The 25,237-nt window shown below is 45.6% G+C and overlaps 3 protein-coding genes across 4 annotated transcripts; 2 read left to right on the top strand and 1 right to left on the bottom strand.

Annotated features, from left to right (window-relative positions):
- Nucleotides 1–1,966: 1,966 nt before the first annotated feature.
- LOC128746775 (protein SOGA3-like) lies at nucleotides 1,967–6,207 on the top strand. Of its 2 annotated transcripts, none has more exons than XM_053844076.1 (8): nucleotides 1,967–2,403; nucleotides 2,940–3,164; nucleotides 3,231–3,389; nucleotides 3,452–3,511; nucleotides 3,744–4,013; nucleotides 4,197–4,577; nucleotides 5,105–5,761; nucleotides 5,943–6,207. In XM_053844076.1, the coding sequence occupies exons 1-8, from the start codon at nucleotides 2,269–2,271 to the stop codon at nucleotides 6,051–6,053; spliced, it is 1,998 nt and encodes a 665-aa protein (XP_053700051.1). In that variant the 5' UTR covers nucleotides 1,967–2,268; the 3' UTR covers nucleotides 6,054–6,207. The 2 variants fall into 2 exon arrangements, with proteins under 2 accessions (XP_053700051.1, XP_053700050.1); XM_053844075.1 differs by having other exon boundaries at nucleotides 3,449–3,511.
- Nucleotides 6,208–7,004: 797 nt separating this feature from the next.
- LOC128746776 (uncharacterized) lies at nucleotides 7,005–12,444 on the top strand. Its single transcript, XM_053844077.1, has 6 exons — nucleotides 7,005–7,970; nucleotides 9,024–9,301; nucleotides 9,803–10,102; nucleotides 10,163–10,236; nucleotides 10,305–11,079; nucleotides 11,154–12,444. The coding sequence occupies exons 2-6, from the start codon at nucleotides 9,158–9,160 to the stop codon at nucleotides 11,379–11,381; spliced, it is 1,521 nt and encodes a 506-aa protein (XP_053700052.1). The 5' UTR covers nucleotides 7,005–7,970; nucleotides 9,024–9,157; the 3' UTR covers nucleotides 11,382–12,444.
- Nucleotides 12,445–22,794: 10,350 nt separating this feature from the next.
- On the bottom strand, nucleotides 22,795–25,018 carry LOC128772184 (E3 ubiquitin-protein ligase rnf146-like). The gene is made up of 2 exons (XM_053888345.1): nucleotides 24,852–25,018; nucleotides 22,795–24,326 (listed from the first exon to the last, which is right to left on the bottom strand). Exon 2 carries the CDS (start codon nucleotides 24,323–24,325, stop codon nucleotides 23,375–23,377), a length of 951 nt encoding a protein of 316 aa, XP_053744320.1. The 5' UTR covers nucleotide 24,326; nucleotides 24,852–25,018; the 3' UTR covers nucleotides 22,795–23,374.
- Between the last annotated feature and the right edge of the window lie 219 nt (nucleotides 25,019–25,237).

Genomic DNA, 25,237 nt, shown 5'->3' with positions numbered 1-25,237 from the left:
CGGTAAAATTAATTTTACAGTTTGTTGCTGCACATTCAACTCAAATAAAGACAGTGTCTGCACCCGGAAAGTTGTGCGTCCATGCTTTGGTCCCCCGAATCGCCTCTTTCCAACAGAAGCTTTCCAGGGACTTGATGTGAGCGCTGAGGGCTGGTGAGAAGCTAGGTTTTGTCTTTGGCCTGTCCAGACAGATCTGCCCTAATCGTTGGGGTAAATTGGCTTTAGCTTGAAAAGAGCTTATTTCCACGTCACTCCCATGAGTTGCCCAGGAAAGCAGGTCACTGGAAGAGAAGCCTCCACTAATCTGCCATCAGGTGTCTGTTTGAAATGTTGGTTTAGTTAACATTTAGCTTCAATATCACTCAACAACTGTCAGTTTTATTAAACAGTAACAAACAAATATTACTTCTTCTTACATTTAAAGAAACTATTTAATGGCATCCATTCAGGTGCTCACTGAAAATATACTTTCAATTGTTCCTCACACATTTTCCATCTGACACACAGTGATTAAAAAAAAAAAAAAAAACTTTTTACTGAGCTCCTCCTTTTCCCAAATTAGCTTAGATTTTCCTACATCCTGCTACGTCTTATCCTGGCGCTCCACCACCTGCCTCTTTGGATGTGGATGTGAGTAGTGGACAAGATAAGATGAGGCCTATTTGTCCTCCTCGGGGACACTCAGGGATCTAAGCCAGGGACTAAGAGGATTGCTCAAGGTCCAGGGCTTTTCTAGCAAAGGCATTTAGCATAGGTCACTATAACCACAGCACTGGCTGTCACATTCACATGGACACGTTCACATGCTTGCACAAAAACTAGACTGGACGACCGATCATCTCTGCACTCAGACTCTTTTATAGCTCCGTTTTTAGCGCTTGACACCACCCCACAGTGACCCAGTCGCGCCGTGGGGTGAGGGGTGACACTCACTGACCCGTCCCCACTGATCTCATTAGCATTTATATGACTAAGGAGCCCATTATGTCCAACGCAAGTCAGCGTTTTATGGTAGCGCCATATGTGGCCTCAGCGTCTGTGCTGGGCGGGTTTAACTGTGGATGGCACCCTCTGCTGGGCAGGAAGAGGACTTCACCTTTTTTTAAAATACTGAATTCACTTTCAAGCAAATGATTATTCCCTGCTAAAAACTCTGATTTGATGTGGCATTAGATTGGTTTCATGATTGACTTTTACACGTGGATTTAAACAATCCATGAAAACTATTGGCTTCATTTCATACCAAACAAAAGGCTATTACCAGACGGCTATTTTTTTTTTTTAACTTTTTATTGCCTTTACAGATATTTTCATGAACACCAATGTTTTACTACATACTTATACAACTTGACTATACAACTATGGTCATTTTTATTTCTTCCAAAGTAATCTTAAAGTAACTAGGGATTATCATTATTTATGATGTCAATCTACTGTATTCCAAACATACCGCATGCATTTTTTCCAGTGTCTTTTACCAATTCAATTCAAATGTGTTCAGTGTCAGCGCCACTGGATTTCAACTGATCCTATAACAATCGCTGTGTTTTCGTCAGTTTTGTTTGTTTTATTGTGCTCCTTGCTTGTGCTACATCCACCAGCTACAAAATGTTCGCTGGCGTCTTCGCTGTTTTCTTCATTTTGTGCATTGATGTAAACAGGCCCGGACCTTCATTTAGTCGATCGTTCTTCTAATAAAAAGAATCACATGCACATGAGCGACATCTAGTGGTCAATTTAACTATTGCTCTTAGTCATAATTAGGCTTTTACCAAATTATTAGTTAAGTTATAAGTTAATAATTGACTTTTTGTTCGCGGTTATATTTCAGATGTGCAGTAATCTTCAGTTAAATGCAGAAAATATATCGATTCAGAGCAGTTGCAGAGCTCATGCGTCAGCCGGAAGAAGCAGGCACATCCGGGTGAAGCGGCGGTGGGCGGAGCCCAGAGGAGCAGCAGGGGGAGGAGGTGGGAGCCAGGGATCCGCTGCTGTTCATGGTGCTGATGCTGAGCTGCTCACGCCGACCAGGGCGGGTGCTGCCGGAGAGGACTCCGAACCGGCCCATCGCTCCACTTCCCCCCTTAAATGTAACCCAGTTCAGGGGTTGGTGAAGGAAAACCCCGTGGGCGAAGAGCACTCGGAGGGGGGGAGCTTCCGAGGGGGCTGCAGGAGGACCAGGCCTCGGTTTGAGTTTATGGAGCGGAGGATGCTTGCAGGCTGAGCTGATCCACTACCACCTGCACAAAACACTGAGGCGAGGTGGTGATGCTGACCAGGATGGAGGACGCCGCGGAGGGAGAAACGGAGCCGGCTGCTGAGGCCACAGAGGCGGGGTCACCGCAGGAGCAGGCCCTACAGGAGGAGATGGAGAGGCTGCTGGAGGAAAACGAGGATCTCAAGGTTCTAAATTTCTTCTAAACTTCTTCCAATTTCACCAATGAGCTAGTGAATGCTACTTCATACAACATGTTGGGTTAATTAAGCAGACAAAAACATCTTTGTTTCCCCCATAATCCAGCTAATAATTATTGCAGAATGGCTGATATTAAAGATGGTGAACACCTATATTTCATGTCTGTAAATCACATTAGTATTAAGCCAATAATACACCTGCACTTGTGCATCCACTTTCGTAGATATCATTGATATATCCAATGTTTACTGAACCAATGTAGCGCTCTATATCTATTCTAGCGATGTGTACAAGAAAACCAACCATGAAAAGTGAATAATTTTTGATATATTTTCAAAAATTCATGATTTGATGCCAAGGTAACTTATGAAAAACATTGTCAGTAAACTGACTTTAATGATGGGTAACATGCCTTGTTTCAGTGAACAATGTAGCTTTTTGAGCAAGGTAACAAACATGGTCGACCTCAATAAGTTTGTCTAGAATTTGTGTTTTATTATATATTTGTACAATGCTCCACTAGTGCGAGATCGAAGAGATGAGGACAGAGATGGACGAGATGCGAGACACGTTCTACGAAGAAGACACGTGTCAGCTGCAGGAAATGAGGCGAGAGCTGGAGAGAGCCAATAAAAACTGTCGGATCCTCCAGTACCGGCTGCGTAAGGCAGAGAGGAAGCGACTCCGATACGCCCAGACAGGAGAGATTGATGAGGAGCTGCTCCGGTGTTTAGAGCAGGACCTGAAGGTAACGCAGAGAGACAGGAAGTATTAATACTGGACTGCTGAGTAAAGCAGCGTCTTCTGACCTCAGGTAGCTAAGGATGTGTCGGTGAGGCTGCACAATGAGCTGGAAAAGGTGGAGGAGAAACGCACAAAGACTGAGGATGAGAATGAGAAGCTGAGGCAGAAACTGATCGAGGTGGAAGTGACCAAACAAGCTCTGCAGAACGAGCTGGATAAAACCAAAGAGGTAAGGTGTAGTAAAGTAGCTGGGACTGAGCATCATGACCTGATATCCAACCGTCTCAGAAGAGAAGAGGAAGTAAGGACGTCCAGAAGACGGACAAGAAACCAGCACAGAGTCCCACAGAGGTGAGAAGATGAAAACCTACTGAATCAGACAGATCCATGATAAACCACCTCACATCATCACTTTATGAACCTGATTTGATGTCACTAAACAGACAGCTCCATGTGATTTTGACTTGTGCGCAAACTCTCCTCCGTCTAATCCCTTTCACTTTGTGTGGGATTAGCCGAGGCAGCACGAGGAAGAGGTTCTGGATTAGGTGTTTGAGTTTTGATTCCCCTCCTTCCGTCTCAGGACGACAACGAGGACCTGAAGTGCCAGATAGCTTTTATCAAAGAGGAGGCGGTGCTGATGCGGAGGAAGATGGCCAAGATCGACAAGGAGAAGGATGGTCTGGAGCAGGAGCTGCAGAAGTACCGCTCCTTCTACGGAGAGCTGGACAGCGGCCACCCCAAGGGAGAGGCCGGGGGGCCGCCCACCACCCGAGAATCTGAGCTGAAGCTGCGGCTGCGTCTCGTGGAGGAGGAGGCGAACATTCTGGGGAGGAAGATAGTGGAGCTGGAGGTAAGAACATGTCTCTCATTGAATGTGAGAGAAGAACAGAGCTTCGTAATGTTCTTTAAATTCAAGTTAAATTAACTTTCAAGTTTTGGATTTTCCCAATACATTCAAGTGTCTAGGTGACATCCACACCTGCCACAAATGGTCATGCGATCAAAGAGGAATCACAATCAAATTCTTCTGCAGGTGGAGAACCGAGGGCTGCGGGCCGAGCTGGACGACCTCCGTGGTGAGGGTGAAGGAGCGGGGAGCTCCGGCAGTGAGACCACCAGCAGCCCGGGTGGGGGACGTGGCCTGGCCGACGACCTGACGGAGCTCCGGCAGCAGCTGCAGTTGGTGGAGGACGAGGCCGAGCTGTTGAGGAGGAGCCTGGCTGACGTGGAGGAGCAGAACCAGCGAGTGACCACGGAGCTCAACAAGCTCCGCTTCAAAGCCGGGACACACGATCTGGGCACCAGGCATGGAGGAGGCGTTGCAGGGCCTTCTGGGATTGATGCAGCCAAGATGGAGGCTCTGCAGGAGGAGCTGAAGGCAGCCAGGCTACAGGTCAACGACCTCAGTGGAAAGGTCAATCATTTCATTCACACTATTATTTTTCACTATTTCTCTCAGTGTACACAGCCTTATAATGAAAGTGTCTGAGCTATGTTTAATATTGCTAAATCTGAGCTCAAAAATAGATTGCATTGCTCCTTCTGTCATGTTATTATTTATGAAATTCAGTTATTAATACGAAAACTGGCGGTTTTTTTTCAGTGGAAAAAATCATTTTCATTCATTTACGTGATTCATATTTGCAACAACGCCCCCTGGTGTCAGGATTAAATCAAGAAAATATAGCTGCTAGATGCTGCATGTTCTTCATTTTGTGCAGCAGTCCTGAACGTTGTTATTCCAATTATTTCCCCCTAGTTAAGTATGTTTGTTCTTATTTTTGTGTGTTTTCAGTATGAAAAAGAAATCAGTATGACCAGAAGGTGAAGGGATGTTAAGATAAAGAATGTTATGCAGCAACAGTTGGAAGTACTGAGGCAAATGATGTTATAAGATCAACAAAATGATTCATCCTGCTGATTCCTGGTGTTTCTCTGTAGGTGATGCAGCTTCAGTACGAGAACCGAGTTCTCCTGTCCAACATGCAACGCTACGACCTGGCTTCCCATCTCTCCCTGAGGCCCAGTCCCAGAGACAGCGACGCGGAGAGCGATGCCGGCGGAGCCGCGAGTGGCCGTCGTGAGAGCGACGAAGACTCCACCTCCTCGCGTCTCCTCCCCCCACATCGCAAGCGGGAAGGCCCAGTAGGCGGGGAGAGCGACTCGGATGAAGTCAGGAACGGCAGCGGCCACTGCCTGACCCCCACCAGGGGTCTCTACACCCCTCCAGGACCAGAGGGGGCAGCCACCCCGAGTCTTAGCCGCCACCTTCCAACCGGACGCTACAGCCTACAGGAGCGGCAGCAGATGATTGACATCCGTTTGGAAGCTGAGAGGCTGGTTCGGACCCTGGACCAGCTCATCGCCGACACCGCCACCATCATCTCTGAAGCCAGAGTCTTCGTCTCCAACGGGGACCTGATGTATGGCAGAGGAGGGGAGGAGGGAGCTGAAGATGATGGGAGCAGGATCAGGGAGCATGAACTGCTCTATCGCATTAATGCACAGATGAAGGCCTTCCGGAAAGAACTGCAGGCTTTCATCGACAAACTGGAAGTGCCAAGGCTGGAAGACAGAGAGGCTGAAGAGCCTGTTTCGGTGAGTGACAGTGCAGCTTAACTCCTCGGCTTGTGGATGTTTAAGAACATTTGTATACAGTGCAGTCCCAACAGAAAAGTCTCAGCAATAAGAACCAGACCTTTTGCTCTCATCTGATAACTTATTCACCCAATTCTTTCTTTTCCTCACTGAATGCCCCGCCCCCTCTCCTGGTGCTCAGATGTTCCAGCCCATCATTCTGCTCATCCTCATCCTCGTCTTGTTCTCATCCCTTTCTTATGCCACCATCTTCAAGCTAGTCTTTCTTTTTACCCTTTTCTTCGTCCTGTGATGTTCTGCGCCCTTTATTTACACCATCCCTTGTTTGTTTTGTTTTTTTTCTCCTTCATCAACATTCCCTGTTGTTCCCATCTTATTTGTTGCCATGGTTACGGAAAGCACAGTAGCAGCGCCACATCAACATCAGCACCTGTGTTTTCCACAACGCTGGCCAGAACGCGACCATTTACAGAGGTGAGTTCTGTTTCTCAGTATTTAAAAAGACGTAATTCTTGAGCATATTTTCCTCACTAAAACAGCTTGACTTTTCTGTGCAAAGGACAAAAGAAAGCCCAAAATTGCATAGCATTATTAGATTTTAAAAAAGCTGGGTTACCATTTATTTTGGTTTTATAATATATAGACACCTTCATTCCACAAGTTAAACGTGTTTACACAGTGCATCTTCAATAGACTGGTGAAGATAATGTTTTATACATCAACAAAGGTGCATTAATAAGCTTAAAAAAAACAAACTATTCTTAAATACGTGACATTATATGGCTTCTTTTGACCTTGAAATATGATTTTAACACGACTGAATTTAAGGTACTTTAAATCAATTCCACGATTAAATGATAATAAGAATTAATAATGGTAGAAATATATGCCACTTTAAATCCAACTCCCTCACACTGTGACACCCTGTGCATGCAACATTTTTTTAAGGTGATGCCTATCATCAAGTTGAGATCAAGTGAGGATCGAACTGCTCTGGAAAATATAGCATGTGTTTAAAAATATACAATAATATAATAATATAATAATAAACAATTACCCCCTATAGACACTGGCCATGTGTCCCGGTCTAACCTTCATATTTGTTCCGTTTCCCCCGCTGTCATGTTTTCCAGAATCCCTGCTGCAGCGTCCTGCTGTTGCCGCCTCAAGGTAACGTCCAGATGACACATGTTTTTAATCCCACTTCTTTACCCTGTGATGTTCAGAGCGGAAAGTTGACATTAAGCGGCGGCCATGACAGGTGCATGGCAGGCGGTGAAGATCAGTGGCTTGATAGTGGGAGGAATGCAGATAATCATAGTGTTAAATGTCTCATTTGGGAGCCTGGGAATTCCCAGCGGGGCCCCTTATTAGTGCTAGGTGTTAGCAATGGATGGATTTGTGGATGAGCAGTAGCATGTGGACGGCAAAGCTGCGCGAGTTGTGAGTTGTGTTCTCTACTTTTTAAGCATTTAATGATCAAATAATTCTCATGTCATGTTGGTCATATGATTCAATGCTACACAAGTGACCTGGAGTTGAGCCGCTCATTTTTTTTTTGCGTGTCTAACCTCAATAAAGATATTATTGGCTGTGACACATTATTACTCACTGTGTCATACACACCCAATTGGCATCCTTTGGAAAAATGACTGCCAGCCGCTGTTTGGTCACAAGGCAGATTCTGCCCCAGCATCCGAAAGTAGAGTAGCAACAGAAAAGCCGATTGGCTGGGAGCTGGGCAGCAGCTGAAATAGCTATGTAAACACTTTCCCTCTCTCTGTGAGCCCCGGTAATTATAGCCAGGATGCTGGTGACGACAGTTGTCCCCTTGGAGACTTCAAATGCTGGAATAAATTTGACATTATGATATTGGATGCCGGCTCCAGAGGCGCACACACGTAAACACATGGGCAGAGCCATGAAGTCCGGGTTGTCCCGCCTGGAGCACCACTTGTTTACCCCTTTGTTCGACGCCCCCCGACACACCCGCCTCTCTGGGATTAAACTTGACACCGAGGCGTGACATGGAGAAAGGGGCCCTTTAAATTCGGTGCGCTGGGTTTTACGTAACAGAGCGGAGGAAAAACAAGGGGGCAGCTCCTGAGAGAGGGACTTGTCAATTTGCCGGCGAGGAGAGCGGATGTGTTGGAGAACGGAGCGCAGGAACTAGATCAGGATTTACTGGAGACTTCCTTGCCATAACCAGGTACACTTCAGTGCTTCTCTATAATAATCCTTATCTCTATGCTTTGGATCACTTATTGATACAGCATGACTGACGCCACACACACATATATATAGCAGTCGGTTCAATATTATTAATACCAGAAAGCAGTGCATCTTTCTAGGTCACCACTGAGCTCTGACACTGGAGCACTGCACCATGCTGTTTACATACTTATGAGTTTATTAATACCTCCTTGCATCACTTGTGGAACGGTGCCGGTGGATCATTCTGTAAAGTATAATGCTCTTTAAAGGGTGTTTTGAAGGAGTCTGTTTCCCTTCAATGAAAGCTCTGCTCTAAACACAGAACTACACCATCGTCTTTAAAGTGTTTTTGGGCAGTGATCGGTAGAAGCTGCACATTTTTTCCCAGTGACTAGCAGCCTGACACGTCCCGTAAGTCATGGGAGCCTCTGCTGTACCGCGCGGTGTCACCTATGGAGAGTGTCATACCGATGGCCTGACAGAAGCGAGGCCATGTGAGCATCAGTTCTGAGAACATGCTTAAGATAGTTGTTTTGTGAGGAGGCCTGCATGGAGGTCAAAGTGACCAACAGATCTGAAGCGTCACATGACACCCTTGTCCACACGTGCTGCGGGGGCCGGATTACATGACTGCGGATTTTAAACGAGAAAAGGTTCCTGTAAATATCTGACCTTGGTAAGGGAGGAAAGTGAGCCGAAATAGTTTGCCGGGCTCAGAGATAAATGTTTCGTTCCTACTTGTAATGTAATGTAATAAACCGGTCGCCACTGAATCTATTGCCAGTGCAATATTTTTCAAATAATTGTCCATGCCATGTAAAATTTGATGTCAAAAGTGTGAAGTTTGAGATTCATAATAGGCCTCCCACCTGCTTTAGGCACATGGCCATTGTCAAGCCTTCACTTTAGACAGGCGTTCTCCGACTGACAAAGTTGAAAAAAGTGCAGTAGGTGGGAGTTCCATTGAAATTCAGGCTAAACCTAGCATTTGAAATTCGTTCATAACTGCGCTGTTTATTGATCACTGGCGTTGCGTTTGTCTCCATAGTGTTTCCAGGCCATCGAGCTTCCCCCCTGCAATCTACCCGGCAACCCATCTGTGACCTGTGGCAGGAGAGTGTAACCAGAGAAAGGGGAAATTGCCCTTTTGACAAGCCCCCAGAGTATCGAGCCTCCTGCGTCATGGCAGCCATTGATCTGGAGCGCGGGCTGGAACACGGTGGTCGGGGCTGGGGGCCAGAGAGACCGGAGCTGATGGACAACTTTGACTCTGAGATGCAAGAGTGGGAAGACCAGCTGCAGGACATCCAGAGGAAAATAGAAGAGGTGGGTTTGGATGCGGAAAGGTCTCTATATTTGTGTTAACACACGTGCCACCTCCGGCAAATGTGAGATGTGATTGTGTGAACATGTTAATGGTTATGTTTCCTGATTACAAAGTGCTTCTGCGTCCCTGGAGTGTGCCGTGTGTCTGTGTGTGTGTGTGCTCGATAATAACCTGTTGGCACTGAACGACTCAACCTTGTGGCCTTGTTGGTGTAATGATACAGACAAATGTTAACAAGCTGATTCAACTGTGGTGTGTTGACAGACACACTGAACACTGTCCTCTCTCTCTCTCTCTTTCACACACACACACACACAGTTGAAAATAGACACCAAAGGAAGTATTAAAAGTTGCTCTGGGAAGCAGAGCTGTGTGTCGGACGGGAATATCGTGTGCTGCTCATAAATAAAGTCTGACTTGTGCAATGATTTTTACGGGGCTTAGCCTAAGCAGTGTTTGTTTTTGAAGCGTTTTTTAACTCTTCTGCCCTTGCTTTCTAGCTTTACAATGAAGTTCAAGCTCGCAGAGGAGGAAGTGACATCACTCAGAAAACCGAGCGGGAGTTGCACCCCCGTAATGGCTCTTTCCTGTCCAGCAACTCCAGCAAGAGTCCAGCTGCAAATGTGCCTCATCACTATAATAATGGGTGCAACTACGCCGCCCATGGGTACAGCTACCCCATGACTCATCATAATGGCTACTGCCATGGCAACGGGGTGTCTCAGATTGGGGAGCTTCTCCAGGACTATTTGGGCCAGGGACAACACTTGACCCGAAAGAATAGCGGCGCACGCCATGTGGTAAGAAGTGAAAGTAAATACGATTTCGGAGGATGGGAGTTCATTCTCTACTTTCTTTAGCACTTCAGTGACACCATCGATGTGAGTCCAGACGTCCCTCTGTACCAGGACAGGAAACGATCTGGACACCAGAGGTAAAACTAATATGCTTTTTCAATTAAAAACAGAACAATTTCTTGATGTTTCTGTGTGTCTGCCCCAGCAGGGCCGGTCAGGAGCAGTTTTTTGGTGCGTATGAGGAGGCGGAGAACAGAAAGAATCGAGGGACTCACACCAGGAGTTCCCCCAACAAGGAGAACACGGGGGCCAAGCCGCCGCTCGGACAGAAAGAGGCTGCTGCGGCGCAGTCACGCTCCACTGCCCAGTACTCGGCCGATTCGCCTGCTTTGGACAGAAAGTGCTACGGTTCAGGTGTCCTGGTGGACAGGAAGTGCAGCAGCCCTTCAGTTTTGAGGAAATTTGGCGCGATGTTGCAGGAGAATGAGGGCAAAACACTTACAGAATCGGGGGTCGTGACCCAGCAGGGACATGCATCGGAGCCCAAGTGCCCGACCCCGAGCTGTCAGCGCCGACCGTCTTCAGCCACCGGCAGGGCACCCATGCCGCCACAGAAGGCAGACATGCTGACAGCGCAGATGGAGGTCAGCCAAGAATGGGGGTCAGTTTCAGAATCGGCTAGACATAACCAAAAGGATCTGAGAGGACCCTATCATGGCTCCAAAGGACCCCAGCCGAGCCCTCAGGCACAGCGAAGGTCGCAGATGGCAGGGAGCCCCACGGTGAGACCCCGGGCTGACCGCGAGGGAGGAGCGAGGAAACCTGCTCCGCACCATGTGGAGCCAAAAGGGGACTTCAGAATCTTAAACGGTCCAGCACAGAAGTCTGGCTGCAGTAGAGATGATGGACTCATTGAGCTCCTGGACATGTTGGACATTCAGCACGAGTACAGCCACAGAAACACTGCCTACAAGCAGGAGGTGTGTTGGGTTCTCTGTCCCTACTTCAAAGGTGAAACCTTCATGACCACTGACCTTCTACTGTTTCCCTGCAGGTCAACTCTGTCAAGAGCTTCTCTCGTCCCGCACGACCAGCCAATCAAAGACCTCCCTCCAGATGGGCCAGCCGAACCCCCACTGCCAGGATCGTGGCCCCATCCGGGCCCATGTATCGCTCGCCCAGTCCACTAGCTCCCTCTCCGGTCCCTAAAACCCGGACCCCGAGCCCGGCCTTTAAGCGACCCCTCATGTATTCCCCTTTCAACGAGACCGTCATCATGTGATCTGAACTCCATCCTTTCCTTGTAAATAGACTGAGGATATCAACTAAGTGCTTTAAGAAAGTTGCCACAAAAGCTTCATGTACTTGAACCGTTTGTTTTCCTTATTTTGTTTTATTTTTTTCTGTGCCGAAACATGATTTTCAGGTAAACCGATTTGTTGTGGTTCCGCCTTCTCCTGCTCTTTTTCTCTGGAGGGAATCTTGCATGCAGCCCTAGTTTGAGGGTGCATGTGTTCAGTCTTTTCGGTGGCCATGTTGAATCTGGAGCTTTCTCTTTACCTGACACTACACGACTTTCCTGCTGTGATACAAAGCATCAGTGTCTTTTCATTACGTCGCAAATCAATTGTGCTGCTTTTGTATTAGTTACTGGAGGAGACCTGGAAGTTGAACTTGAGAGTAAATATGAGATGTATGAGGAAGTGTGAAAACAGATGGGATGCACAAGAAAGTTAGCACGACTGCCACCACCACTGCTCTGTTGCTGTCATAGTGGTTTTATTTGGGACTTCCCTTTCTTTGACTCCACAATTTAGGTGTCTCCAAACTAGGCCCCTGTGGTGTGCCCCCTCTCACGGATGAGTTTCATCAGGGGATTCCAGATGGTTCCTTTTCTGTCGCTTGAGCTTGCCTTGTCTGAGCTACAGTAGACGGTATAAAGAAATTGATGGTGGTGCAGGCAAATGTTTGAGCTTTGTAGATTTTCTTACGGTGAAGTTGATGGGACGGGTAACGGTAGGTAGCTATAGGGTATGGTGTTGCGGAAAGTAGCCTTTTGAGGGACAAATGTGCAGCTTTATGATGCTTTTCTGTTCAAAATATGCACGTGTGGTTTCCTTTTGTACTCATTATGGGATGTTAAATGGCACATCAGGAGCAAAACCCAGACCCTGTGAGCTTTCTCGACGTGTCTTGGAAAGTCATGTAGTGAATAGCAGGTGTAAGATGACTCGCAATTGTCAGAGTGTGTGTAACTGTACCATATTGTCAAGGTAATTCAGATGTTTATTTGTGACAATGATATGCCTTTCAAGTGTCCATTTCTTTCTTGGTAATAAATATGAAAGTGCTTTGACGTCAAGCCTCCGTCTCTTTCTGAAGCAGTGGGTCATTGTATTGTCGCATTTGAGGGAGCGTGATGATTTATTGTGACATGACCACATGGCTGGTCAGCACCAGCTGCTCCCAGCATGCCACCGAGGAGACGCCAATGTTCTCCAGTTAACCGTTGGTGCGCAGTAAATGAGGCAGTTTTTTGCTGCATATTTATGCAGTGAAGAAGAGTCATGATGTGTCACCCTCAGTCTTTGAAGCTGTTGGACAGGGTCAGCGACCTTTGACGTCCAGAATTACACCTCTGCCCATACTTACGCACATTTCCTCCAAATCACGGCCATCTGCCGTCTCATGTGCCGGCCAGTGTGAAACGTCTGACTGGGTGTACGGAAGTCTCGAGGCCCCATGATGCCTCAGTCTTGTCACCCAACCTCCTGGTGCTATGTGGCACCTCAGACTGAAATAGCAAGCGTGACGTGTGTTTTGGTGCCAGAAATCTTACCCCGCTGTCTTTGGGGGGGTAAAAAAAGAGTAAAGGAGACAGGGGTCTTCAGTTTCTGTTCTTCAACTCCTTTCTTTAGGGTTTAATCCCAGATCTGATTTGAGGAGGTCAAACCTCCTTTAGCCTATATTGTTTTCTTGACATCACAGCTGGTGTTATATCATCCGCGCCATCTTGATTCCTGACTCCCAGTGTATATAAATGTCAGCCTATCTTACAGGTTTGCACCTCATCAGGCGGCAGGAGGGTATTTTAACAAGGCTAATATCCCCCCCTCCCGTGCCGCTTGCTCTTGGAAAGCCGCGACCCAAGAGTTCGACAGTAGATCCAAAGCATAAAGTGTGAAACAGAAACATTCTCGGCTCGACAGCAGGAGTTGGCACAGGATGTTCTCGACAGTCTTATTCATGACGGATGACAGAGAGAGAAAGGAAGGGAACACAAAAGCCGACAGCTGAAGCGCAGCCACCGGCTCCTTTGACGTCAGCAAAGCCAAATCATCGCACCCACTCAGACCCCTGAAGAGGTGACACCCTCTGGAAAAGTTGGTGGCGATAATGGGTTCTGATGAACTCCTCGCAGAGTTGAGCTAAAGAGGAGTATGTGCGCGGCGGTTTCTGCTGAGGATGACGTCTGGCTGGCAGAGGCATCTCCACAATGTCTTAGATGGTTGACTCTTATGCATCACTTTGGGAATGTGCAGAATGTGTTTACATAAGAGGAGACATTCAGGGATACAGACATGTGCATCACCTCTAAAGACATAAAGCCTTCTTGAGGTTTCACCACTTGAGCTTCATTATCATGTAACAAGCCGTGCTTATGATCTGTTTAGATAGAGAGACCAGCTTAACCCTTCCCAAAGCCCTGATATGCTCTGCGTTTAAGATAGTTGGAATTCCATTGCTATCCATTTTTTTTTTTCATTTTAACAAAACAAAACTTTATTGACTAAGGGACTTTGACAAAACATCAAAGGAAATCTGGGTGATGATGTCACCACTGATGTAACAAGCTTTTGCTGCATGTCTCATTTCCCGCCAGTCCATCACAAAATGAACTGATCGTAAGTTTTCCAACTATCTTAAACGCCGAGTATATCTGGGCTTTGGGAAGGGTTAAGCTGGTCTCTCTATCTAAACAGATCATAAGTTACATGATACACTTGTTACATGATAATGAAGCTCAAGTGATGAAACCTCAAGAAGGATGCAATGAGATGGGGTTTTGGATCTTTTTGTGTGACAGTGAAGTGTCTTTGATTTCACAATGGTGCATCAAACAAGCTGTATTTTTGTTTTGTCTGTTAAATTATTTCAGTATTTTCACCATGTTGCACTTTTATTTATGCTTCAGGCTTTACATTTTAAACTAATTTTTGAGTGACAAGAAGACGGTATCGGATTGGTATCAAATGATATCGGAAGGTGGTGTCGAGCTGTCCCTAACTAGAATCAATACTATTTGGGCCGAATGTGAGGAGGTTATCAGAGTGCTATAAAAGTTATAAAAGACCATTTCAAGTCACACGGAAGTTTGATTCTGAGCAGCTCATAAGAAAATATTCTTAAATTCTTCTCTTCTGAACTTTAGCTGAATGACTGAATTCCACTTTATATATCCAAAATTAAGTCAGATGAGAACACCATTTTTATTGTCATGTCTTCACTGTGTAGCTTCAACACTCAAACTGTAAAGTTGAGAGCAGCATTTAAGGAGCAGCCGGTGTCTTGTCTGAATGCACTGACAGCTCTGGGGTCAACAAAACCAAGGTCCCGGTTGTTTATGGCCATATGGCTCCTACATGTGTGGACACCATGTGCCAGGATGATTATAAGTTTGACATGTGGAGGAGTCATTACGGGAGGTGGGGGGCACATGTATGCTGATGAATCATGATCAATGAATGGTTTCAAGTTTTGTACTTGTTAAAAGCAGTTTCTGCATATGGAATTTCAACACTCGACACAAGAATTACTTTTTGCAAAGCTATCTATCTATCTATCTATCTATCTATCTATCTATCTATCTATCTATCTATCTATCTATCTATCTATCTATCTATCTATCTATCTGTCTGTCTGTCTGTCTGTCTGTCTGTCTGTCTATCTATCTATCTATCTATCTATCTATCTATCATCTATCTATCTATCTATCCTCCCATCCTTCTATCTATCTATCTATCTATCTGTCTGTCTGTCTGTCTGTCTATCTATCTATCTATCTATCTATCTATCTATCTATCTATCTATCTATCTATCTATCTATCTATCTATCTATCTATCCATCTATCTATCTGTCTATCTGTCTGTCTGTCTGTCTATATATCTATCTATCTATCTATCTATCTGTCTGTCTATCTGTCTGTCTATCTATCTATCTATCGATCTATCTAGTCATCTTTACTCAATGTAGTGGATCCTCCCATGACTTCCCATAGTTCTGTGGCAGCGTCAGACTGTCTGTTGCCGGGCAGACTCCCACGCCTTCTAGACTAGATATATATCATATACATTAGTGATCCATCTGTCTGCATAAGTCTGTGGGGGCTGACATAATGTCTTCTAAGATGTCGTGGGCACGTGTGAATCTCACGCTTCTTCCTGCGTCCTGTCACCCTGTTCCACCTGTCCCCTGTCCTCCGACCTTTGACCCCGCCTGCCGCATCTTCGTCCTCACAAGCCTCTCATCCACTGGAGCTTCCGCGCTGAAATCTTCAGCATGTGTCATATGTGAGACACCCGAAATAGACAGTTAACTGCCAGTACTGTGTGTGTGTGTGTGTGTGTGTGTCACCTAAATGTGCGCAGTGACAGGACCACCCTGGTCAAGGGGTTAAAACCAAAGTGTGCAGGATGACATGAAAAAAGAGGAGGCCCTCGGGGTTGTTGGGTTTATCCCTCCGTGATATTTGAAGGTTCAGGCTGTAAAGTTTATTAGTCGCACATGAGAAACATAAAGTTTATATATCAGTTCACGTTTCCCAGTTTGTGTTTATTTTTTTTATGGATCCCACACAAGTCGGGCCTCCACGTGCAGCAGGAACACGTGGCTAAATAAACATCAGCGTCGCTGAATCCTTGAACGGATATGAGAATAAACAACAATAGCTCTGTGATGAGTGAATATACCAATTACACGAGAGAAATGAAATGATGTCTTTAATTTTAGGACGTGAAGACAAGAGGTTTGGCAGTCTGTTGTGTTGGTGATGCAGAGAGAAAAGTGTTCAGTAACACCATGTTGACCGACCAATACCAGTGTAACTCCAGCTTCTTCATTGCTATATATTATGTAAATGTTTACTTGAAGAAACAACCATTAATACTGATAACATCTTACACTGAAAAGTATTTTGAAGCTGGACTCAAGTTTGTCATGTGGAAAGTCTTTTTTTAAATGTAGTTTGTGTGTTTCTCCTGCACTTGCATAAGCTTCCTCTCAGCACTCAGGTTTCCTCCCGTGTATGGAGGTGAATTGTCAGCCACCAATTGTCTGTTAGTGTGTGTGAGTGGTTGTGTATTTACACAACGGACAAGCAACTTGACCTTTGGGTTCTGTGCTGGGCTCTGTCTTGTTGTTGTTTCAAGGTTATATGAGAATGGACAAAGAACAAAAATAAATCTGTAGCAACAAGGAGAAAAGTCATATATGAAAAAAGATGCGACGCAATAACAAAGAGAACATCAAGTAGAAAAGAAAAAAAGGACATGGAAAAATGTTTTTAAATGGTGATGGCAGCTTCATCATTATGTGGATGGCATTGATCAGATACTTTCTTTTTGATTTCAAATACCAAAAATCGTGCCAAAATATTTGCGTTTACTTGGACAGCACAGTGGCGTCGCATCACTTCAGCTGACTCACCGCCATATTTCTCGAACACGTGCATTTGTTTCCACACAAAAAAATGCTACTTAATTTTAATAATTATTAACTTACTACATGACACCTTGCTTTAACTTTGGCCATTTTCTCATTACTGTTTCACTCAGCGGCCATCTTGAATGGCGCTCCACACTGCTGTGTCCTCTTGAGAACCGCCAACAGGCGCAACATGCATTTCTAAGCTGTTGCTCATTTCCCACCAGTGTTGACGGCTTAAATAATGAACACTCGGGTCAACCAAGTTAGACCATGGGGGTCCTTTGAGACCCCCCCCTCTCCTCACTCCATTTTTCATCACAAAGAAGAAAACGCCGGGACGGCGGAAGCGGATCCGCTGTCATGATTGACCTCTCTCTGTCTTCATCTGTGTGTCCCAACTGTCAGTGAGTTGGTGTCCGTCCACGGAAGCTGCAGTCTGGATGAGAGCTGCAGGACCAGAGGTGGCACCATCAAGGACGACTGCAGGGACCCTAAAGAGGGTCTTGAGAATTTTAGACCTCCCCATTAAAATAGAATGAGGCCCTTTTTGAAAGACAACCCGTGAGTCTCGCCTTTCAAAACAAGAGCGGGGTGCTCCCCTGGGGCGGCCGAGAGCCATTTTGACCTCATCAGACCTGGAGGACCGGACTGCTATACCTTAGTAGAGATTCTGACCAAAACCCTCATGACTTATTCCTAGTGATGGGCTGATGAGGCTTCATGAAACAGTGGCCTCCTTTTCAGAGCTCAATAGGGAGCGCTCCAAGTTTAAAAATGATGTGAGGTTTCATTGAATGTCGAATGTTGAATTCGCCATCTAGTGGCCTCTGAAAATGTTTCATGAGGCCTCATCAGTCCATTACTGTTTTGTAGATCTACACTGATGATTGTTCTCTAAATGTTGAGCAATTTTTTGACTATCTTCCATTATTTTTTGTGTTTATATTTCAGGCCCTCAGTCGGAGGCTGAAAGGAAACAAAATCCACCTTCTGACATCTCTAAATCTTCGACTCTTGCAGCCTCCGAGGCGACCAGACGCGACTATATTGAGCCAGACGGACAACTGGACTTCAGTCTCCTCGCTCTCTATTTCCCTTTCCATGCATTGCCACGGTTTAAGCGAGAGTCCACCGAGTTCCCCGCATGCACCCGCTGCTCCTGAAACACAATCGGTCAGTGCATAGAAGTCACAGCCTCCTGTCGGGGAACAAATATTCACACTGACATGGAGGCATTCTGTATGTTAATAAACTATTTTAGTGATGTACACAGAGGTTTTCATACACTCACACACATATCAGAATTTTTTTTAAAACTGTTTTAAAGAAAAAACTAACAAAATAAAATTCTTATTACTTTAATGTTAGTCAATATTGTATCGGTATCAAAGTAAAAAAACAACAACTAGGAATATGTTGAAAACTGAACAAAAAAATAAATAAACTATCACATCATGAAGTTGTTATTTAATAGTCCTGTCATTACCCACTGTATAATGGATTTTCAACACTTCTAAGCAGCCAACTTTCGGACCTAACAGTCTCTTACACAATGACACACACAGTCTGATTTAAAACTGGGGCCATGAATCAGAATGGAAAGGAGGTTTGGTCCCTTGCCTTCGCTGCCAGGTGTTTCAGTTGGGACCTGTTTGAAGTGAGTCACAAATTCTAAGACCTCTCTTTATCATGGTTAAAAGGGAAGCAGCCTGAAGGCAGCATAGTATTGTTTCGATTGGAAGGTCATTGGCTGGTGGTAGTGATGTGTCGATGAGGTTTCACGAAACAGTGTCCTAATTTTCAGAGGCCATTAGATGGCGCTGTTGGTTTAGGAATGATGTGAGGTTTCATGGTGTGCACATGCAATGGGTGCACATGAATGAAAAGTCTGTCCTTCCCACAGTTCCCCTCTCTCTGACACACTTTCGTCGGGCGCTGATCATAAATAGTCTGCATCCACGCCCCTCCACTATTGTGTATGTGAACCTGTTTTAGGCTTGGCCGGCGCCCAGAATATCAACTTTATGATTTTGGAAGTCACCGTAATGACGCCATGTGGCTATAAGTGGTTTTATTAGCGCCGGGCAGAGCGGGGCGTGTTACCTGATAGTTACTGATGGTGTTAGTTCGATGATGGCTGAGCTCATCGCTGGCTCCTGCGGGCGACAAATACCCGCCGGAACTTACACAAACACTTTCACCTTGTCGCCCGAACACACTCGGACAGAGCGAGCTGCCCCTTGAAAACAGACTGGTTACAACCTTGCACGAAAACAAGGGTGTAAATAATCCTCACAACTACAATGCTGGACTGTGATCCTGGGGCTGGCGAGAGATGTGACTGTGACAGGACTATTTGTGGAGGGATTGTCTTTGGTGTGAAGAGGGTGGCTGCCGAAGGCATCTGAACTGTATGTGATCACACGTATGAAGCAGTTGAAGGCCAGCTATGTGTCTGAAAACACCTAGCGGTTGAAGTATGTCTGGCTCGGACACACACGCCACATGCCCAGACCAGAGGCGCACTCTCGCATTGTTCCTCCATCAGCATCGCACCGCTCCTCACGACTCACATCTCTCCACGTCTGGAGGTGTTCTTTCTAAAAATACCAAATCTTTTCCAGCACATGTAAATCTGTCGTCTCACAGCGGGTTTTGAGGCGGCAGAATGGGTAGTCGTCACCTTGTCACTCAGCGCTGGCAGACCTGGATCTAAGTGGCCGTGATGGTGTCGAATGTATAAATCTCATATGACTTCAGAAGCCAGATGAGCTCCAGTTGTCGCTGTGGTAGTTTTTACACCGCTGTCTGACACTTGACTTCAAATATTAGCGTTGCAGATCCACAATTCCCAAAGCCCTACCTTTATTTAGCTAATGGATCCATGAAGCTTCATGAAACAGTGTCCAGTGGCCACTGTCTGCCTTAAAATATTAATGGAAAATGGAATTGAACAACTAATGCAATGCAACCTCACATCCTTTCTTAACCGAGAGCGCCACCTAGCGTCCTCTGCAATACTGTTTCATGATGCCTCATCAACCCATCACAAGCGTCTACCATCTCTGGTCGGGAAGGAGCAGAATCTGGACAAAAACAGCCCAATTGTCATGACGTGTGTGGCCTCATGGAAGAAAGCACCACAGAGTGAGGAACAACCCTATAGCCGAGGCCCACGGTTGGGCCACAAGCGCCCCCTAGAGGGCCGCGAGAGGTTTTTTGTTTTACACCTCCGGGCTGTGAGACGCTCAGTTGTAATACATTTGTCACATATGGTGGCAGTCGTGAGTCACTGAACTGACTTGACAGCTGCAAATCGGTGATAGTTACCAACTATGGAGAAGCTCTTGAAAAGAAAAAATGATAAAGAAAATGATGGCGTCCCCAAAAGTAAAAACTGTCCACCTGCAGTTTTTAAAATGAATTACTATTGACTATTTTATGGCGATACTTACATTTACACTTCATTTATGGAAAAGAAAATATTTTGTGATATTTTGACGTTGTTTTATTACATTTCTTTTATTCAAAATTTTATTCATGACCAACAGTTTTTCCAATTTTATACATGTGCTTTGTAGACTCGGAGAAGGCCTATGACCGGGACAAGTTGTGGGAGTTGCTAGGAGGCTGCCTATTGAGGGCACTTCAATCTCTGTATTCCAGGAGTGGGAGTTGTGTCCGGATCCTTGGGTGCAGGTCTGATGTGTTTCCGGTGGGGTTTGGTCTCCAATCCTGTTTTGGTTTACATGGACAGGATTTGGAGATTCAGCTCTGGTGGGGAGGGTTTGCGGTTTGGTGACCTGAGGATCCAGTCGCTGCTATCTGCAGATGATTTGGTTCTCATGGCTTCATCACGGTGCAACCTTCAACTCTCGCTGGATTGGTTTGCATCTGAGTGTGGAGTGGCTGGAATGGGGATCAGCCCCTATAAGTCAGAGGCCATGGTTCTCAACCGGAAAAGGGTGGATTGCTCTCTCCGGGTAAGGAGTTCCTGCGTCAAGTGGAAAAGTTTCAGTATCTTGGGTTCTTGTCCTGGGGGGGGTAAGGGAGTTGGAGATTGGCGAATCAGCGCAAAAGGGGCGGTATTGCAGTCGATCTACAGCACTGTTGTCTGTAAGAGAGAGCTGAGCCAAAAGGCAAAGCTCTCTATTTACAGATCAGTCTTTGTCCTGAACCTCACCTATGGTCATGAGCTTTGGGTCATGACTGAAAGAATAAGATCCCAGATACAAGCAGCTAAAATGAGTTTTCTCCGACGGATGGCAAGCGTCTCCCTTAGAGATAGGGTGAAAGTCTTTGTCACTCAGGAGACTCGGAATAGAGCTGCTGTTTCGCCGTGTTGAGAGGAGTCAGTTAAGGTGGTTCAGCATCTCCTGAGGATGCCCTCTGGACGCCTCCCTTTGAAGGTGTTTCAGGCATAGCCAGCTGGGAGGAGACCAAGGGGTTGACCCAGGACCAGGCGGAGGAATTATATCTCTACACTGGCCTGGGAACGTCTCAAGATGGTGGATGTTGCCCGGGAGATGTCCGTTTGTCTGATCAATCCTCTTGTGGATCTCAGAGAGAGTCAGTTCCACTCACATTTTTTTCACTTTTACACTCAAAACCATAGAGCAGTTCCTCCCCGGTGCAGACTTAACAGATCTGCGGTGGGACTTGCCGTCCTCAGTCCGTCGACAGCTCTAAAGAGGCTTTGAATTAAGACGGGCTCTTTAATGCTGTGACAAATTTAACCGAGCTGTGCACACGCACGTGCGCACACAAGAAGCAGCTGCACGGGAGCGCTGCCTACCTCAGACTGGTTTAGTAGCCTCTAAAGTAGGGAAACACTTGAGTACATTTCAGGTGGGAACTCAAGCTTCGTCCACTGTTGTTGTTTGGAATTTATTTTAAGATGAGTACAAGAATTATAGCTGTCTATGAGACATGCCTGAAGGTCAGTTGGAAAATAGTCTGGGAGAATAAAGCATCAGTAATATATCATTGAGATATTCTGTTTTTAACAACAATGATAAAATAATGTGCTAAATAAATAATTTTGCTTCAAATTAAGTGAGTTTGTCTTCCATTTTTGCAATGTATATAATAAAAATAAATTAATGAATTAAAAATAAATTGTGTAAAAAATGGTCCGAGACAATGAACGGGGTTCGAACTAGGAACCATATTGTGCCGTTAAATCAGGAGCTGTTCCAGATGAGGTTTGTATTACTGTCTCGAACATAGTGTGATCGACACAAACCAGTCTTGGCATCAAACCAGTGACCTCTCAATTAACAGCTGGTCAACCCCTGAGCTATGTTGCCTGCAGACTTGTGTTATTTTTGGTTTGATAAAATCGTTTCCGTCTGGCAGGTTCCGGAGCGTCTTGCTGCCCGTGCGGCGAAACACATACAGCAGCGACACCGCGAGTCCATGTAGTGAACTGCAACAACATTTCTCACTGGCACACGCCGCTGTTTTCAGGCGATCACACCCAACAACCAGAGACTGTAGCGGCTGGAATTAAAACTGACGATGAATCATGTGGGTCCAAGTTCAAGTCGATGCCAGAGCTTTGATAGTAGCTCGGAGGAGAGTCTAAATGTGCCGGTCCACTTTTAGCACCACACTTTCCAGTGATGCTGCCAACGGCTTTCATCACCTGACACACAACCTTGTTCAGAACAAACGCTGGAATATATATATATATATATATATATATATATATATATATATATATATATATATATATATATATATATATATACACACACTTTAAAATAGTCAACATGTCATATTTGAATCCCTTTGGTCCCAAAGAGTGTAACTTATTTAACTTCTTCAGACTGAAATCCTTCTGATTATTGTACTGTGTGAAGACTATTTATTTCAAACTGTATTATTATGTGACTGTCCAGCCACGCAAAATTCAGTCTCTGCAACAGTTGAAACAGTCACTATTCAAATTGTACATTTCTTTTTTTTTTCCAGGTGACACTATTGTTTCTCAAAGAATGAGGTCATTTCTTTTTCAACACTACAATACAATAATACTTCGTCTTGCAAAGACACAGAAATAACTCCATTATTATTTGTGTATTTGGTGATACACAGGTGCAATGTGTTGAATTATACTGTGAAAGCAAGCACTTCGTCAGCTCAGTCTTTTTGTTTATCTCGTCGCACACACACACGCAACACACCATGACTCAGCAGAAAATGTAGGTGATACTTTGCTCCACCAATAAATCATTTGCCTTGGAGAGCTCAAGCTCTTTATTTAGTTCAGCATTCACCATCCGGTTATTGCAGTTCATTTAAAAGGAGCAACAGCGCAAGACTGTGACATCACATGATAAGCAACAACAGCATCAAGGAAAATAGTTTTCAAAATATTATCGTTTAAACACGTATTGAAGACGTTTTCTTGTGCAGTTTACTACATTAATATCCCACCGGGGGTGCAAAATTAAAGCGACACTGGCTGCGTTTGGACGCACAAACACTTAAGTCAGAACAGGTTGACGCATTTTGAGAAAGAGAAATAGAATTTTATGAAAAATAGATTTATCGAATGAACTGCGTCAGACCTCCGTCACGGCACACTGTCCATCTGGACTACTTGAACGGGGTTCAGAACTAGGGGGAGCACCCCTGGGTGTCCTTCTGACCGCTCCCGACGTCCAGTCCTGTCTCTCCTCCCCCTCACTCTCAACACTGCTGGACAGGCCGACCACTGTGTCGCTGTCGTCTTCATCCCCGTCCACATCTCCGTCCTCGGTCTGACTGAGCGACAGCTGGGAGAAAGACTCTTCCAGGACCTGGGGTGAAGATGAAGAAGCACTGAGGTGACGTCCCAGAAGCATCGGCGGCCTCGCAGACGGAAGGGAAACCAGAGACTGGATCACAGTGTCCGCGCCATCAGCGGAACTGATGCGCGGTGGAGCTGTGAAAGCCGGCAACGAAGGCGGCGGCACGGGCTCTGGATCCAACCTCAGTCCCGCCACACCCTTTTTGGGAATGTCGACAACGTCTCTCTTGATTTTACGCCGCCGCCCGTGCTCGTTTGTCCGATATTGCACCATGTTCTCAAAATCAGCTGTGTACAGGAACCCGGCGATCAACATCTTGGCGCTCTTCTTGCCTTGGCTAAAAGCCTCCTCCAGCTCCCTGCAGGTCCTCTCATCGTACTGCCACCAGCCGTTGCGCCCCTCATAGTACCACGTGTGAGCCAGGCGCTGACCGCCACCTGCCGCGGCAGCCTTCAGTTCCTCAGGCGAGAGGAGGACGGGTCGCTCCAGGAAGTCCTCAGGGATCTGCTGCCTGCAGAGGGCGCAGCGCTTGCTCTGCCAAGAAGCACCTTTGACACACAGGAAGCAGAAGATGTGGCAGCAGGGAAGGCGGACGGGGTGCACACAGCTCTGAAGGCAGATGGCGCAATCTGGAATGCTGGTGGAAGACAGACAGTCCTCTCCGGTTCTTTTGCTGGAGGCAACATCAGACCCTGGACCGGTCAGCGCCCCATTCCCTGCCATCCTGGACAGACATAAACATAGAGAAATGACACGCAAATCTCCAACACTTTAGTCCCATCACTTCCATTGAATACATAGATAGCAAACAAAACTTTACATTTAACCCCTTTACCATCCAAGATATTGTATCATTTTAAGTGAATGTCTTTTAACATAATATAGTCCCAAACGAACCGTCTTATTTGAATATTTTCAGACAGATAATTACAGTTCTGAGCGTTTCAATAAAGACAATACACTCACATTGTTCTCCTCACGTCAAAGACACGTTAAAGAACATTAACTTGGAGCACACGCCCATCTCTCATGTTGCTAAGCTAAGTTAGCTCTATAATTTAGATTTGCGGTACATCTACAACGCAGAATGTAGCAAACGCTCGTTCAGAGTAAAGTGTTGTATCAATAAAAAGTAAACAGTCCCCCGGGTTCGCCATTATCCTCCATATAATACATACAGAACCAGGAATTAAGTCGTTAGCATTTAGCAGCTAACATTTCAAGTTCACTTTTAGTTATCTAGTCTTACCCGAAAGCTGACGAGGATCAGTAGAGTTTGTAAAAGAGCTGTCGTGTGTCTTTTTCAATTCCTCGTGAGAGTGTGTTCCAGATCCGTAGGTCGGGTTCTGACAGAGGATCAGCTGTGATACTCGTCCGGACAAGCCCAGGGATCAGAGTTTTAAAGCGGGCGGATGTGTCGAGTCGAATGTGACACGGCGTGACGCATGATGTGTAGATCGAGAGAAGATACGCAATGTACGCAAACGTGATGTAGAGTGCGTTATGGTCACAGGCTTAACTTCAGAAGCGTCGTTTTTTTCCATAAACTGCTTTTCATCTAGTGCTGCTGATTCTATGCTATTTACTATTTTATTTTTAAGACTTATTAAAATATAGATTTTTCGCATTTTCTCC

Source organism: Synchiropus splendidus, chromosome 15 (assembly GCF_027744825.2).
Source record: "Synchiropus splendidus isolate RoL2022-P1 chromosome 15, RoL_Sspl_1.0, whole genome shotgun sequence".
Classification (NCBI taxonomy): Eukaryota; Metazoa; Chordata; class Actinopteri; order Syngnathiformes; family Callionymidae; genus Synchiropus; species Synchiropus splendidus.
Note: the sequence above shows the minus strand (reverse complement) of the source record. Positions and strands in the feature narration are given on the sequence as shown.

What these genes read in the sequence shown, in the direction of transcription:
- LOC128746775 (XM_053844075.1), top strand. Translation starts at nt 2,269, where the DNA reads ATGCTGACCAGGATGGAGGACGCCGCGGAGGGAGAAACGGAGCCGGCT. An exon ending in GTTTAGAGCAGGACCTGAAG is followed by an intron (nt 3,165 to 3,230) that starts GTAACGCAGAGA and finishes TTCTGACCTCAG; the next exon opens with GTAGCTAAGGATGTGTCGGT. An exon ending in AGCTGGATAAAACCAAAGAG is followed by an intron (nt 3,390 to 3,448) that starts GTAAGGTGTAGT and finishes CAACCGTCTCAG; the next exon opens with AAGAGAAGAGGAAGTAAGGA.
- LOC128746776 (XM_053844077.1), top strand. Translation starts at nt 9,158, where the DNA reads ATGGCAGCCATTGATCTGGAGCGCGGGCTGGAACACGGTGGTCGGGGC. An exon ending in TCCAGAGGAAAATAGAAGAG is followed by an intron (nt 9,302 to 9,802) that starts GTGGGTTTGGAT and finishes CTTGCTTTCTAG; the next exon opens with CTTTACAATGAAGTTCAAGC. An exon ending in ATAGCGGCGCACGCCATGTG is followed by an intron (nt 10,103 to 10,162) that starts GTAAGAAGTGAA and finishes TACTTTCTTTAG; the next exon opens with CACTTCAGTGACACCATCGA.
- LOC128772184 (XM_053888345.1), bottom strand. Translation starts at nt 24,325, where the DNA reads ATGGCAGGGAATGGGGCGCTGACCGGTCCAGGGTCTGATGTTGCCTCC.